General features: G+C 41.1%; 1 protein-coding gene across 2 annotated transcripts; it reads left to right on the forward strand.

Moving 5' to 3' along the window:
- Positions 1–194: 194 nt before the first annotated feature.
- On the forward strand, positions 195–14591 carry tdrd7a (tudor domain containing 7 a). 2 transcript variants are annotated; one of them, XM_063883052.1, is made up of 22 exons: positions 195–278; positions 1238–1455; positions 1607–1751; positions 1921–2035; positions 2337–2465; positions 3077–3114; positions 3416–3468; positions 3602–3772; positions 4047–4844; positions 5341–5537; positions 6400–6592; positions 6673–6784; positions 7667–7878; positions 8492–8626; positions 8762–8845; positions 8998–9132; positions 9480–9590; positions 9693–9879; positions 10137–10303; positions 10650–10843; positions 13597–13757; positions 14028–14591. In XM_063883052.1, the coding sequence occupies exons 2-22, from the start codon at positions 1252–1254 to the stop codon at positions 14249–14251; spliced, it is 3765 nt and encodes a 1254-aa protein (XP_063739122.1). In that variant the 5' UTR covers positions 195–278; positions 1238–1251; the 3' UTR covers positions 14252–14591. The 2 variants fall into 2 exon arrangements, with proteins under 2 accessions (XP_063739122.1, XP_063739123.1); XM_063883053.1 differs by having other exon boundaries at positions 10152–10303.
- The last annotated feature ends 1027 nt before the right edge of the window (positions 14592–15618 follow it).

A 15618-nucleotide genomic window follows, 5' to 3' on the forward strand; every position in this document is an offset into this window, starting at 1 on the left:
AAATGTGGAGAGAAATACATATATTTATTAGTGTGCAGTTTGTTTTGGAGGTTTGACTAACTGTTTAGCCAAGATGTATGTTGGTAATGGAGACTGTATGATTACAAACATTCAGCTTGCTATCTTTTGGTTGAATTCACCGTAGGCCTACTATACGGTGACCATCACTTTGCAGTAACTGACGTTTTATGAAACGACCGTTTGACCTGTGCACGTGATATTGAACTCAGCAGCACAGAAGAGAGCACGTGAGTTTGGCTAACAACTTAAAACATAAGGTAAGTAAATAGAAATACAATGGAGATACATTTGTCGGCCACAAAACGTGGGCTAACGTCATTGCACATCGGTAATAATTGTGTCTGGGTTGTAACCAGGTCAGTTGTGGGCCGAAAAAACGTTATGTTGCCGCTAGCTGCTAACGAACATCTAGCCATTAGCCTCTGTTCATCCCTCGGCCATGATCCAACTATATAACGGCGGACCACCTGCCAAATATGTTAGCTAGGCTAACAATACCATTGGAAGACAAGATAACGGAAATTAATATCTCATTTACGCCGCTATGTCGGACACACATTTACGGCAAATAAAAATCAGGGCAATGTAACGTTAACGGTCTGCCTGTGGCCTACTACTTCCACGCTACACTCGTCGCTATGCACAGGTGGTAGCAGTACTCAGATGCTTTACTTGAGTAGGAGTAGCCATACATTGTCAAAATACTAAGTACATTTCTGCATTAAAAAATATTACATAAGCAAAAGTAGTATAAGCTAAATTTACCTAAAGGTAATCTTTGTGCAGATAAATTTCCTTTTAGTGTGTATATAATTCTGTTTATACATTTCTAGATGATATTGTTGCATAAAGTAGCATTTTACTGTTTTAGACAAAGTTCTGATTTAGTTTTTGTTAAATACGTAACATAATTTAACTCTTTTGTTAAAGAGATAGTCCATTAGTTAGATTTTTAGAGATGCATTTTGTTAAAAGTAGCTAAAGCTGATTAAAAAATGTAGAGTAAATGTAGTGGAGTAAAATGAAATGATTTCCCGTTTTATATGTAGTGGAGTAGAAGTATAAAGTAGCACACAATGGAATTTCTCAAGTAAAGTATAAGTATCTCAACATTGTACTTAAGTACAGTACTTGAGTAAATGTACTTCCTTACTTCACACCTCTGCCGTTAGGGAAGGTATACTCTGGTTTAATGTTTGTTTTGTTTCTTTTTCAGTGTGAACCATCAGGATGTCGGACAGCGAGTCCATTAAGAAAATATTGCGGTCTGTACTTCAGTCCAGCAAACACGGGGTGTCTTTTAGCACCCTCCAGTCATACTACAGGTCACTGTGCGGAGAGAACATCCCGCTGAAGAAGTTGGGCTACTCCAAACTGGAAGACTACCTTGCGAGCATCCCCTCTGTGGTCTGCCTGGAGTACCGCATGGGTGAGGTGAGGACATTGTCACCTGGTGTTTATTTGCATCCCTATACTGTGTCTCAGTTGGCTAGCATCACCACGGCACTGAAAATATCTGCATAAACTGTTAACTTTTACACAGCACTTGTGAATTATTCTGAATACAACACATGTGCTCTTTTAGATGAAATGCTTTGCCGCAGTGTGTGGAGAGACGGCCCACATTGCTGAGCTGGTGGCCAAGCAGAAGGACGGCAAGAAAGCTGGCCCCTCCCGATTTGTGAACTGCAAGATGAGATTCAAACCGTCCAACTCGTACATGCTCAACGGTAGGAGATTCTTGTTCCTTGTCTCTTATGTCAGACCGCTTATCTCTGTAGTACCATTTTTGTTTATTACAATCTTTTTGGTGATTCCTTATAATTCATCAAAGCTATCTGTATCCCTCCTCCTTTTATCAACCTAAATTAACCTATACCCCCCTCTACATGCATTTAGTGAGGCCAAGGTCCAGTCTCCGCCAACCCACAGTTGTTGGTGCCAGTAACTGGACAGCAAACCGTTATCGTTCCAATACAGGCTATAGAGGCTTCAGCGCCGCAGGAGACTACAGGTAAACAATAACAGATTTTCTCAATAATGATGAGCAGTGGCGACACTTTCAGCTTTTATGAGCAACATTGATTGTACATTGTAAAGCTACCACAAAGCAGCATTAATGAAAGGTTTTTGTCAGGTTTTAATTTTCAGTTTTTGGAAACCCAGAGTGTTGGATGCTTTCTGTGAAAAGCACTCTTTGACACTGATGCTATGAAGAATATAATGCTATTTTTTCTTCCATGCATCATCTTTTATTGAATTTCAAAGGAATAAACAAAAGTACTGTATCTGCTTGTGTTCTCCCCAAACATCAGGCAATTGAACCAAAGCATCAGCTCTCACCTGCCTGTCCCATGCAGACAACCAGTTTTTCAACTTGTTCCTCAACCAACTGACCAACCAGCTCATCAAACAGCTGTACAACAGTGTTTGGTGCCTGACAGGTGAACATACACTTGTGGACTAACCCTTTTCTCACCATAGCCTTTTTTTCCCAGCTGAAAACCCCCAACAGTTTTTATAAAAACGCTTATCTGTGTGCACTTTGGTCGTACCAAATTGATAATGCTGTGGTTGTGTCTGGTTTCAGTGATGCGTATATATATCGCAACTGACAGCCGACATTGGTGCTTGGAATAAGTGACATAGTGTCCCACCCCTCCTTCACTCTATTTGGACAACAAGGTTAAAAGTGACATTGCCAATGCTGTGTGTTACCCAATTTGAACATTTTCAACTCTACCCAATAGAAAGCCTTGCAGCGCTTAAAATCTTCCAACACTCATAACCTTGGGAAACCCTTGTGTCATCTAAAATAATGAATAAAATACACCAGAAAAAAAAACCTTGGTGGACAAGGCCTCTCTATCGGTTAAATCTCAACCCTAATCTCAACCCTAAGTTTTCTAGAAAAACCTAACTATAAAAAACTAGCAGGCTTACAACAGTTTTCTAATACCCTTTTTTAAAATATTGCTCAGGGCAGTAATTTTATTATACTTATTGTTTTGAATAAGTGAACAATATGCTCAATAGACTGTTCTGTTGCCAACAGGAAAAAGAAGAGCTTGGGAAACAGTAAGAAGCCCAGTGGTAAGTTGGACCTTGTTGGTGTTTGTCATTATCAATTTCACAATGTTTATTGATTCCTTTTTTTTTAAAGCAAAAACACTAGTTAATCAGTCATATTATTTATAGAGAAACGAGAGTTTCATAAGGAAAAAAATGCTAAAATTGTTTCTGACCCACATCTTATTTCTGTTTTTATTTTCACCCATTGAGAACCTTTCTGCAGAAATAAATTGCCTAACCAGACTAACCAAAACCTGCGGATTCAATCTGCCCCAAATCGTTTACCAACATCAGCACTAAACCTTTTCTTTTCCCTTTGCAGAATATTTCAAATCAAAGCCTCTTGAAAAGGTCTCCAGCCGTGGTCAACCCAAGGTACAAAATAGACTTTCGGCTTAATGTTTGATTTATCACCAACATAACACGACTTTGAATTATATATAAATTGTAACTGCAAATGAGTGTGACTAAATTAGAATAATGATCCATGTGAAATCTCCCAATGCAGTCTGGTCTGTATGACGTGAAGCTGATCCAGAGCAGAATAACTGAACTCCTGATGATGTACTACAGTGGACTGTGGATGTCTAAACTACCCGCCATCTACAACGACATGTTCAATCAGAAGCTCCACCCTCAGGTGCTCATAGATCTGGAAAAGTGGACTCACATCGCTTTGGTGAGTCAGTAACTCTTATTTGTTCATGCTCAAATAATTATACAGTATATAAATCCTTGTGAGTATTGTTTGAGGACGATAGAAATGTTCATCTGGCCTGTTTTAGTCTTTTTTAATTTATTTTACTTACCAAGTCGAAAAGTAGAAAAACTGCGATGCATGGGTAAAGAGGTTCCATCAAAAGTATGTTCAATACTTGGATCCAACCTTGATAGGAACTGGTAGGAATAAAATCTCCTTCCTCCTCGTCCTGTCTCTCGTCCTGTCCTCACAGGTGGAAAAAACTCCCAACCGAGCGGACCACCTCATCTACCCTCCTCTGCCCCCTAAGCCTTGTACTGTTCGTAACAGTAGCACCGCCAATGGGTCTCGAGCACCACCCACCGATTCAAGAAGTATCACCAAACCTGTTTCTGCCTGTCCCCCAACCTCCGACGCACCTTCCTCCACCACCCCCCTCAGGCCTTCCCCTGTCCCTAAACCTAGTCTCTCCCCCTTGGCTAAGCCCACCTTCATTTTTCCTCCACAACCTGTCACTGCCTCTCCAGCTAAACCGTTGTCTTCAGTCACATTGCGCAGTCCCGCCCACAATCCAGCACATGCTCCACATTTGCAGCCTTTTGTTAATGCCAATGATGGAGATGGAGATAATCACAACTTTCCTACAACTACCCACATTCAAAACACTCATTCCCTCGCCCCTACCTGGACTTGCCTGGCATCAACTAAAGCTCCTACATCACCTTCTTCCCTCCATCCTGGCCCTGAGAGTTTACCCATTTTAAAGGCCACCTTCTCAAGTACCTCTGATGCCGTCCCTTGTCCTCGCTCGAAAGCTTCTGCTGAAGTTGCGTCTGCTGAAGTTGCGTCTGCTGAAGTTGCGTCTGCTGAGGTGCGTCAGAGAATAAAGGAGCTTCTGTTAAAGTACAGTCAAGGTCTGTGGGCCCACGCTCTGCCCAAACTGTTTGTGGACACGTACAAGACGCCATTCCCCGAACAGGTTCTGAACAACTTGTCTCTTCTGCTGGATATATGTACTGTGGAATACCCTGTTCCTCATGACAAGAAGAAGGTATGTACTCAATGTACAATTTAAGTAGGTCCTCAAGAGTAGTGCGTAGTTATTTTATCTCACTCACAACTGACAAGTGAACTTTGAAGGTGTGGAGTAACTCATCGCTAACCTGATTTATTGGTAAGGATAAAATGTGGATAATTTCAACAGAAGTAATGATTTATTTTCCACCATTACCTTTTATTATTAAAGGTAATCTATTAATCAAAATGCACTTTTCGCTGTCTTTTATACATAAATATGTGTCCCCGGTGTCAGAAAATACAACCCTCTCTCTTTTCCTCCTTGCATGTTACAATGGGTCATCTGTTTGGTATTTTAAGCAAAACACTTCACAGACGAGTTTTGTATAGATATGGCCCTACAATATATTGTTCAAATTGAGCTTAATAGGGGACCTTTTAAGGGAGCTTTTTAGACATCCTTTTTGCTATTGATATTCTTGAAATATTGATCTATTCTTTTTTTTGTTGATTTCCTCTTCTTTTCTCAGGCCATTCTGTATTACTCCAGTAAAGACGACATAAAAGCCGCAGACAGCCAGGCAAGCCAGCCGTCTAGGAGCCGTCTCCTTCCCTCTGGTCTGGAGGTCCTGGGTCCTGTGGTGCCTCCAGGTCTGCTTCTTCCTTCAGAGCAGTACCCTTCTGTGCTCGTTACTGAGTCCAAGGGCAGCAATGCTGTTACTTTAAGGTGAGACGCACGTTATGTTTGCAATATCTGTTCCTGGAGGTAAAAACTTTTGTTAACCCATTTGTACCGGATGCTGCGCAGCGCAACATTCCATCTACCGCCGGCTGCTGCGTAGCGCAGCTTTGAAGCTCCTGCCGGCTGCAGCGTAGCGCAACATTGTTGATTTGTCGTCATTTTCATGAGGCATGCAGCATATAATGCACTGTCATTGATTCAAATACTCATGAGGTGGGTCTTGTTGGGTTTTTTAAATCACGTGACCACCCAAATGTCGTATGGTTGGCCGACAATCACGTCACTCAATCAGACATTCACGTGCGTTTGTTTTTAACTTTTTTAAAGGCAAATATGGCTACAATCGACGAATACTTTGTCAGCGACGGCAGCGATTAGGAATTGGGAGAGAATGAGGAGTTTGAGAGGGAGGTGGAAGTAGAAGTTTTTGTACCTGATGATCCTTTGGTAGAGGACTTTCCCACCCCTCCCCACTCCTTTCCCACCTCTCTCTCATACCAAGGCCTTGGTCTGTGTGTTGGCATGTTTTAAAATGTTATTGGTTATATGAAATGTTATTTGTGATTTGTTATTTTATCATATAAAATATTTTCCCTACCAATCCAATTTATTTCATGTTTCTATGTGCTACAGAGGCTTAGATATTAAGGTTTTCATAGACGTTGCCAATTCTTAGTATTTTTTCAGAAAACCCTCAGGAGATAAGGACATTTATATCTATTATACATAGGGTTTTAGAGCCGTTTTTTGCAGGCATTTTAGGAGTAAATGGGTTAATGCAACATCCAGCAAATGATTTTGATTACTACGCTCGACAGATTAAAAACTGTTGTCTATTTCTTTTTAGGTATGTAGGTGAGACATTTTCCGATTCCCAGGAGGCCATGGAGGAAACAATGCGCACTTTCTACTGCAAAGGCTCCACCCACCATCTTCTGTCTAAACCTGTGGTTGGCCAGCTGGCAGCCGTCAGAGGGGAGGATGGAGAGGAGTTGGCAAGAGCTCAAGTCATAGAGGTTATGGCCCCTAACATGATCAAGGTAAGTCATTAAGTTATAGTTCTATAGATATGCAGCCATCTAGAATATTCGCTCTGATGATCGGCTTGTCTGTTGGCCAGGTGTACTACGTGGATTACGGCTTTTGTGTGGAAACCAGCGGGACTAATCTGCTGGAGCTGCACCAGGACTTCCTCTCTCTGCCCTTCCAGGCTATCCGTGTTAGACTCGCAGGTATATAGAGGCAGGGGCGTCGCTAGAAGTGCAAAATATCCGGGGCTTTAGCCCTGCAGATAGAGTCTTTATTTTCACGAGGGTCCGGGGTTTTTTCCCCTGGGAAGTTTTGAAAATTGGGGCGTTAAAGATGCAATTTCAACGTAGTTTGAGAACGAAAGGAAGGCCCATCGTTGGGGTGCTTGTCATATTTTAATAACAAATAAAGCAAATTTTCCCTCACTAAACCTAGGCCTAGAATGTTCCCTATGTAATTCCTTAGCTTCAATACAATGTCTATCTGCATTAAGCGTACGTAGGCTTTGTAGGGCATTAAGGGGGGAAAAAATAGTCATTTAACAGAGACCTCACCCAGACCACACTCAACCACAATTCTGATTGATTTCCCACAGTCAGCGGGCAAAATTTGAATAATAAACACATGATGCGCCTACCTGTGTCAAGGTGACAATAGAGGTTGAATTCCCAATTCACGGCGGGACTGCTAAGTCTGTGCAAGCATGCTATCCCTGCTCAACAATGTTGCAATTGTGGCTGCTGGCCGCGGTGTTCGATTGGAACCTCCTAAAAACCTCTGGGGCGATTTTCATCAGAATAGCCCCGGATCTCTGTGCCTTAAAACATATAGGCCTACATATAATTGTATATATTTTATATATATATGTTTAGGCCTATATCTTTTTAAGGCACAGAGATCCGGGGCTATAGCCTCGAATGCCTTGGTCTAACGACGAGCCAGTATAGAGGATAAGGAAATTACTTTAGGAACTCTTTTTTTGTGCAGCTGATGAAGATAAAAACACACACGTCACAACCGAAGGAAAACATTTCAGTTGTTCAATGCCCCCCCTCCCAATCTTCTTTATTTTGCCTTTCTCCAAGGTCTCGAGGCCTTCAGCTCCCATCCACTGGTGCTGTCTTCTGTGGATGAGTTGGCGGTCGGAAAGATCCTGCTGATGGAGACCGTGGAGCCCTGTCAAGAGAATGAGACGCCTGTGGCTGTGCTGTACGACACTTCTCAGGATGAAGACGTCAACATCAACTCCGCCTGCCTGAAGGCTCTCCAGGACGTCACTATGAAAAACCCTCTGACTGTAAGGGTGGTGCTGCAGACTGCACGTACAGTAGTGTGAATACAGAAGACTATGGAGATCCCGTCTCTTAGAATAGCAGGCTGTTTAACAAACGTATGCATGTGAAAAGACAACTTAACTGCAGCAAAGGGGGGCTTCTCATATTTATTATTATCTCTTGACATAGGGTGGTGCAGGGATGACATATTTTTGTAGGCCAACCCACAAGTAAGCTGCGCATGGGTGTCACTGCTGATGCATTTAATGTTGTAGAAGAAAGCGTGATCCATCTCTTAAATTTGTGCCAACCACAGACCTTATTTCGACCTATTTTCCAAAATCCTACGGAGAAATCCCCATGACTCTGAGACGAGGGAACCATAAGTGATAAAATGCCAACTCACTTCTGGGTTTTAGGACTGGTACCTGCGCCACTCTATTACAGGTCAGCTCAACCAGTGAGTGGTGCCGTTGTCGTTTTGTAACTTTTGCCTTTTTAGTTTTGTTTATTAATTAACACAATTCTTATTCAGTTGGAATGAAAACCAGCAGTTGGTGAATCGGGATCCTTAGATCCTCAGTGTCATTAATCCTCTGTGTATTGTCTAAAATTATTTTTTCTTTTTGCCTGTAGGTAAATGCTACCTATCAGGATGTGTATGTCACAAATGTGTGTGCCGATGGTATGATCTATTGCCAGCTGCCCTCCAGAGGAACCGCACGACTCAATAAGTTACTGGAAGAAACAGAGACCTTCTTCCTCTCCCAGGTTAACAAGACTGTTGTTTGCCTCAGTGTTTTTAGGATTGAATCTTTTACAGTGATAGTGTAAAAAAACTCTGGATTTAGATATTCAATCCCTTTCAGGTAATAATATAAATCTTTATGTATTTGTTTCTAACAGATGACGTCTGAGTCCTTGGTGTCCAGACCCTTCAGTGGCAAGGTCTGCCTAGCCCGTCACAAAGGAATGTGGTCCAGAGTGGAGGTAAGAAGATCATTTAAATCATAATTTCTGGGAAAGCCAAAGAAACCTTAAAATATGTTGGATATTTAAAGTAAAGTGAAAGTCATATTGTGGATCAATCAATTTAAGTTCATATTTATTTTGCACCCACCTGCCTGTTGCCTTGTTTCCAGATCACCAACATATTTGGCAACAGAGTGATTGAGATCCTCTTCATCGACCTGGGTGTCCAAGCTACTGTAGAGGTCACTGATCTCCGAGAGATCCCCTCTCCTTTCCTGGAAAACTTCATCGTCATCCCACCACTGGTCAGTTGTTTTTGTGTTGTCCTAAATCTTCAACCAATCACATGACTGGAGAAGCATCCCTTCATCTGCTTATTGATTTAACTCTGTTGATAGTCCTTAAGGGTGGAATATGGAATTTTTTGTTTTTAATTTGTGGACAACAAAGTCTGGGACTTATTGTGCTTGGGACATTTTTTGTCTCATTGTTAATGCGAATTGCTGTTCTGTGGAACATGTCTGTTGTTTCCTTTTAATATAAACAAACATTATTTCTAAAGCTGCAAAAAAAGATCTGTCTTAAAGTGATTGTCTGATAAAGTTGTTTGTAAAACTTTTAATGGTACATCTTTTTTTTCTCATATCTTCAGGCTATGAAATGTTGCCTGGCTGACCTCACAGTTCCAGAGGGAGACTGGAGCCCAGAGGCCGTCCAGTTTGTGAAGGAGGCAGTCCTGGGCTCTGATAACTGTAAAATGAAGGTAATGTCCTCTATCTACCCCCCCAAAACAATCACAGCCATCTCAAGGTCTCCCTAACAATGTGTGCCTTTTTTTTCTCTCCCTTTTGTTCCCTCATCACAGATCCACAAATTAGACCAGCACAAAGGGAACTGTCTGATCTACATGTACCTCTTCATTGGTGCTGACAGTCAGGAGCTGGACAAGAGCATCAACCATCAGCTGGCCAAGTCAGAGCTGTGGCAGCAACTCACAACACAGAACAACAACAATAACACAATCATAAGCAATACTGGCAGCGTGGATTCAGGTAAACACAAAGTCCATTCTTGGTGTGGGATGCTTCCCTACAACAGTCAGCATTTGTTTGGTCAAACTGTGTGCCTTCTTGAAAAGGATTTAGTTTGTTCTGGAAAATGTTCTTCTGTGTGAATTAATGTTATACAGATATACATTTTGTTGTAGTTTAGATTTAGATTTCCATCACAGTGACAATGAGGTGAAAGGGCTAACTGAGCTTTAATCTGAAGTGGTTTTGCATGTGCCTGTGTTTTATCAAATGTCCAGGTCTGTGTGCTTTAGTGGAAAAGTTGACTCTGAGCAGCCCTGTCCCATACCCCATCATCAAGACTTCAAGCCAAGCTCATCTCGGGGCAGGGGACTGTTCTCCAGACACGACCACCAAAAATGAGATGCAGCCTCTTCCCATGCCTCCGCCACTGGAGTTCCCCCAGGTATGTGGACACAGACTCACTTGCCATGCAAGGGAAGTGTATGTAAATGATGTCATCGCTTGTTTTTTAGGTTTTAATTTATAGTTGTAAGAGCTAGGTATTTGTATGGTCACACATTTGACTGCATCACACAGATGTTGACAAAAAACGATCCAGAGCCAAACTCCTGAGTGCCAGTCACCACACTCCAAACTGCAAATACACGTGTTGTGCTTGAAGGCTGTAGACATTCCCATTTCTGTGGTATAATTTTATAAGAAGTTTAAATAACCACTTTCAGGGTTAATAACATTAATAAAAGCGTTGTGATAATATACACTAAATGTTCCACCCTGTCTTCTTTCAGCCTGGGCAGAATATGGATGTGTTTGTGCCAGTGGCATGCCACCCTGGTTACTTTGTGCTGCAGCAATGGCAGGACCTGCATAAGCTGGTGGTGTTGATGGGGGAGATGGTTCTTTATTATAACCAGACGTCCAAGATCAACTCAGCCCCACGAATTGAGAAAGGAGGGATCTACGCCACCAAAATAGACAAGAAGTAAGTGATTTAATGTGGTTGCTTCTGATGCAAAGCACAAACATAAGGCCTGTCAGACCATATGCAAATCGTCTCATGGTTACAACTTTCTGTACACTCAAAATGATGATAGGTTAGGATCGTCATGAGCCAACAGAAGATAATCTTAATACATTTTGGAGCACTTCAGGGTATGGAGGTCATATTAATAAGCAGTCCTGTGTTATGTGAGGATAAATACATTCACCCGAACCACTTATAGTGAATGGTTATAGTTAGAAACTTTTGATATGTTCCAAAATGCTTGAAAAATGATCAATCAATTATCAATTCAACTTACAGTAATCAAGTTGTCTTTATACTGCTGTAATTCCTGATTGATTCACTCATCTCCTTCTACTCGGCCAACTGGTAATCTGTCTGCTCTCCATTTGGCTGCGTAAGGCTGGTGCTGCTTGCAAACTGAAATCATGACCTTGGAAAAGAAAGTAACTTTGCATAAATTAAAAAAAACAAATCTGCTCAAGGGTAACGCCTGTGGTTGAAGTCAAACTTGTCAAGTGAATTGTCTTTTTTACTGTCTAATAGCGCCCACTGCTGTTCAAACAAATACAGAGGAGAGATAGTGGAACAAGGCTTAAATTACCATATAAATATAACAAAAATATTTTGCATATCGCTATATCTCTACTGGTCATGTCATAAAGTAAAGTGTAGCTCTGCTGAGCTTCAACCTGCTTCCCACGCCAGCGATCCTTGGATTGATGGGGGGTTATGGTTTTTCATTTCATTCATGAAACTAGACTATGACTATATGTCAATTAGTTGATGATCTGCTTGTGAAATAAAGAATAAGAAGTATACAGTGGTATGCAAAAGTTTGGGCACCCCTTAGGAAAACCACTGCATCAGTTTGTCACTTGCTGAGCTTTTGAAGCAGCAACTTCATTTTAACATATGTTATACCTTATGGTAACAGAAACATCTCAGTAGTGAAATAACTTTTATTGGTCAAACAGAAACATGTTTATGTGCATTCAAACAAAAATAGGCATGTGCATAAATTTGGGCACCCCTAAGAAATAATTCCATTAATATTTAGTATTGCCTCCTTTTGCTGCAATAACGGCCTGTAGACGCCTCCTGTAGCCACAGACAAGTCCCTTAAGCCTGGCAGGTGGTATTTTGGCCCATTCTTCCACACAAAACGTCTCCAGTTCAGTCAGGTTTCTTGGCCTCCGTGCATGGACAGCCTTCTTCAAATAAATCCATACATTTTCAATGATGTTAAGGTCTGGGGACTGGGATGGCCATTCCAGAACATTGTACCTGTGCTTCTGCATGAATTCCTTGGTGGATTTTGATCGGTGCTTAGGATCATTGTCCTGCTGAAAAATCCAACCCCGGCGTAGCTTCAACTTTGTGACTGACTCTAGAACATTCTTGTCAAGAATCTCCTGGTACTGTAAGGAATTCATGTGGCCCTCAACTTTAACAAGTTTTCCAGTACCTGTGCTAGCCACACAGCCCCATAACATGATAGATCCTCCACCAAATTTTACAGTGGGCAACAAGTTCTTTTCATTGAATGCAGTGTGTTTTTTTCGCCATGCATACCTGTTCATGTTATGACCAAATAACTCAATCTTGGTCTCATCTGACCACAGTATTTTGTTCCAAAATGCTTCTGGCTTGTCCAGATGTGCTTTTGCATACCTCATGCGACTCTTCTTGTGATTAACACTCAGGAAAGGCTTTTTGCACATCACCCTTCCAATGAGCTCTTCCTGGTGCAAAGTACGCTGGATTGTGGAACGGTGAACAACTACACCATCAGCAGCCAGATGTTGTTGTAGTTCTCTGGAGGTGGTCTGTGGCTTCTCTGTGACCATTTTCACCATCCTTCGCCTGTGCCTTTCCCCTATTTTTGTCGGCCTACCACATCTTTCCTTCACACGGACTGTTCCTGTGGCCTTCCATTTCACAACTACGTTTCTGACTGTGGAGACAGACAGTTTAAACCTGTCAGATAATTTTTTGTACCCTTCTCCTAATTTATAATGTTGGATTATCTTAGCTTTCAGGTCAGTGGAGAGTTGTTTTGAGGTCCCCATCTTGCCACTCCCTAAGAAAGAACCTAGGCCAGGCACAGCCAGCTATTACCTATGTTAAATAGCCTTTTTCATGATTGGTTCCACCTGTCTTTGTAATTGAAGGTCTAATGAGCTAATCAAAGCAATTTTGTGCAGCAACCTGTCAGCTATAAATCCGTACAGGTGTTGAAATGAATGCTATTTATAAGGGTGCCCAAACTTTTGCACATCCCATTTTTTGCATTTTATTTTATTATAATAAAACTATGTAATGCTACCCTAAGAATTTTGGTCTGCAAAACACTAAAACGTCTACATCTTTGTAGGAAAACAAATGTTGTTGCTGTGATCTTCTATTATAAAGGAAAAGCAAATTGTCATGAAATCTCAGAGGGGTGCCCAAACTTTTGCATACCACTGTATATCAAATATTTCACCTCCATATAACAATCATTTTTACCTGGCCAGGTGTGATGAATATAGGGAGGTTCTGCTGATTTACAAAACAATTAGTTTATTGTGGTTTTTCTGGATACCTACCCTTGTGCTGGTTGTGTGTATCCCAGAAAATATCAGCTCTCTGTTTTGTAATGTCAAGAAGAAGACTTTTTAGTTGTTCATTTACAACATGTTGCTTTTGTCTGACGGTTGATGGCTTATCCATTTCTTGCTTCCACCCAGTTGGCACCGCGTGCAGGTGAAGGGGATTCTGGCCAACGGCTTGGTTTCTGTCTTCGAGTTGGATTACGGCAAACACGAGCTGGTCCGTAGTACTTTCCTCAAACCTCTGATAGAGGAATTCAGACAGCTGCCGTTCCAGGCTATAACCGCACAACTGGCAGGTGAGGCCAATCATAATGCTCCCTACAACTAGGTCTTTTTTGTGTTTGCTTCTGTAATGGGACACAACATGGTAAATACAAGCATAAACACAGTTTCATTTTATATCTGTTAATTTCAAGGAAACTTTCCACCTCAAATATTTTCTGAGTTTTGCAACCCGAGCTGCAGCAAACAACTATTGTCTATCAGTAAAAAAAATCTTGACTACAATTGAACCTTTAGCAGCTTGGGTCCACCGTCTGATTACTTACTCCATGTTTTCTCTGCAGGTATGACACAGCACCAGTGGTCGGAAGAGGCCTCCATGTTGTTCAGGAACCACGTGGAGGACCGAGCACTTGTCGCCCAGGTGGAGAGTGTGTTCGAAGTAAAACGTGAACTCTGGGAACGCAGGCTGACTGTTTACCTGGTGGACACTACATCTGAGGAACGGGACCTGTGGATTCACAGCCTCATGGCCGACATCGGCGGAGAGCTGTCATCAGCTGCCTAGAACGTCTTAACATGCCCAATTGTAAATGGTTGTATCTTCCTAGTTATGTTCATATAGTGAAGGTTTTAGTTACCTATGTGTTTCATTGTTTTGTTTAATTACTGCACTTCATTTTTGAATATATATGCTTTGAAATATATCTATTAAATTACTCGACAGCAAGTGTATATACATTTTTTTTTTAAACAGTACTCATTGGATCAGCATGTTTACTGCTTGACTTGGATAAGTTATTAGCAGTCTGTAGTTGGACTTATAATGTTTTACTGTTCACATGTTAAAGGTGTTCTTCAGCCTCTGTTCTAATTAAACACACAGCCATACAAGGCTGTACTTTGAATGAATGTTGTTTTGTAAGTGTGCAGATATGAGCCAGTTAGAAAATTATTTTGGTTTTTTAAAAGCTTTCATGTTTACTCCAAATTGAAAATCCAAATATTCATATAAAATACAAGAAGCAGGAAAGTACAATAAATATAGTAATAAAATACTGCATGAATGAGTTTTTCCTCATTTTCTTAAAATATTGTATAAACTAGAAGAAGACTTATTGTCAAAGTAATAATACCTGATACGGATTGGGATTTTCAGGTTCAGATGACATGTAAAAAATATATATTTATTTCAAACAAATGATTTTTTACTTAAGGTGAGTTAGCACAGAGATAGTCCAAATATCATCTGTTTTATGTCATTCAAGAAATATTGTATTGATGGTCGGTAAGTGAAACCCTGTGGTTAAGAGCAAGGGGTGATTCATTGTCAAATATAATAGACTTTAATATTAAACTATTCCATATTAACATTAACTGATGTAGACTGATAAAGCTTTGTTAAGAACTTCGGTACGGTTGAGCAAGTTTACATAATCTGTTCACATGAACTTAATTGAATATCTTGTCAATGTGTCATCAAACTGCTATGATAACAAGCCGGCTCGAGTTGGTCAAACTCATTAAGAAGCAGCCATTTCACGTTCATGGGTCGTTTGTATATTAGGGCTATTTGGGGGAAAAGAGGGATTTTTTTTTCTAACAGCAGCAGTCGTAATCAGTGTTCTACACGTTAGATCTGTGAAAACCTCATTGTCCAATCAGACTAAAGTCCCGCCCCTTTAGGTGCGATTTCTGTCAGGTTGAAAATCGCCCCAGGGTTCTCTCATAGACTCTTATGTAAAATGCTTTTTTTTTTTTTTCAAACATCAGAGCTTTCAATGCAATCTCTGGGTTCCGGAAGGGCTTGCACTTACACGCTTTCGTCATACGTAACTGAGAAAAGAAAGCGGGCAGCTTCTTCGATCAAGCCAGAGCTATGATCAAGTCACTTACTACTCTCACAAGGGCTAGCGTTCAGTACAATTCCATTGT

The sequence above is a fragment of the Eleginops maclovinus genome, chromosome 5, assembly GCF_036324505.1.
Source record: "Eleginops maclovinus isolate JMC-PN-2008 ecotype Puerto Natales chromosome 5, JC_Emac_rtc_rv5, whole genome shotgun sequence".
Lineage (NCBI taxonomy): Eukaryota > Metazoa > Chordata > Actinopteri > Perciformes > Eleginopidae > Eleginops > Eleginops maclovinus.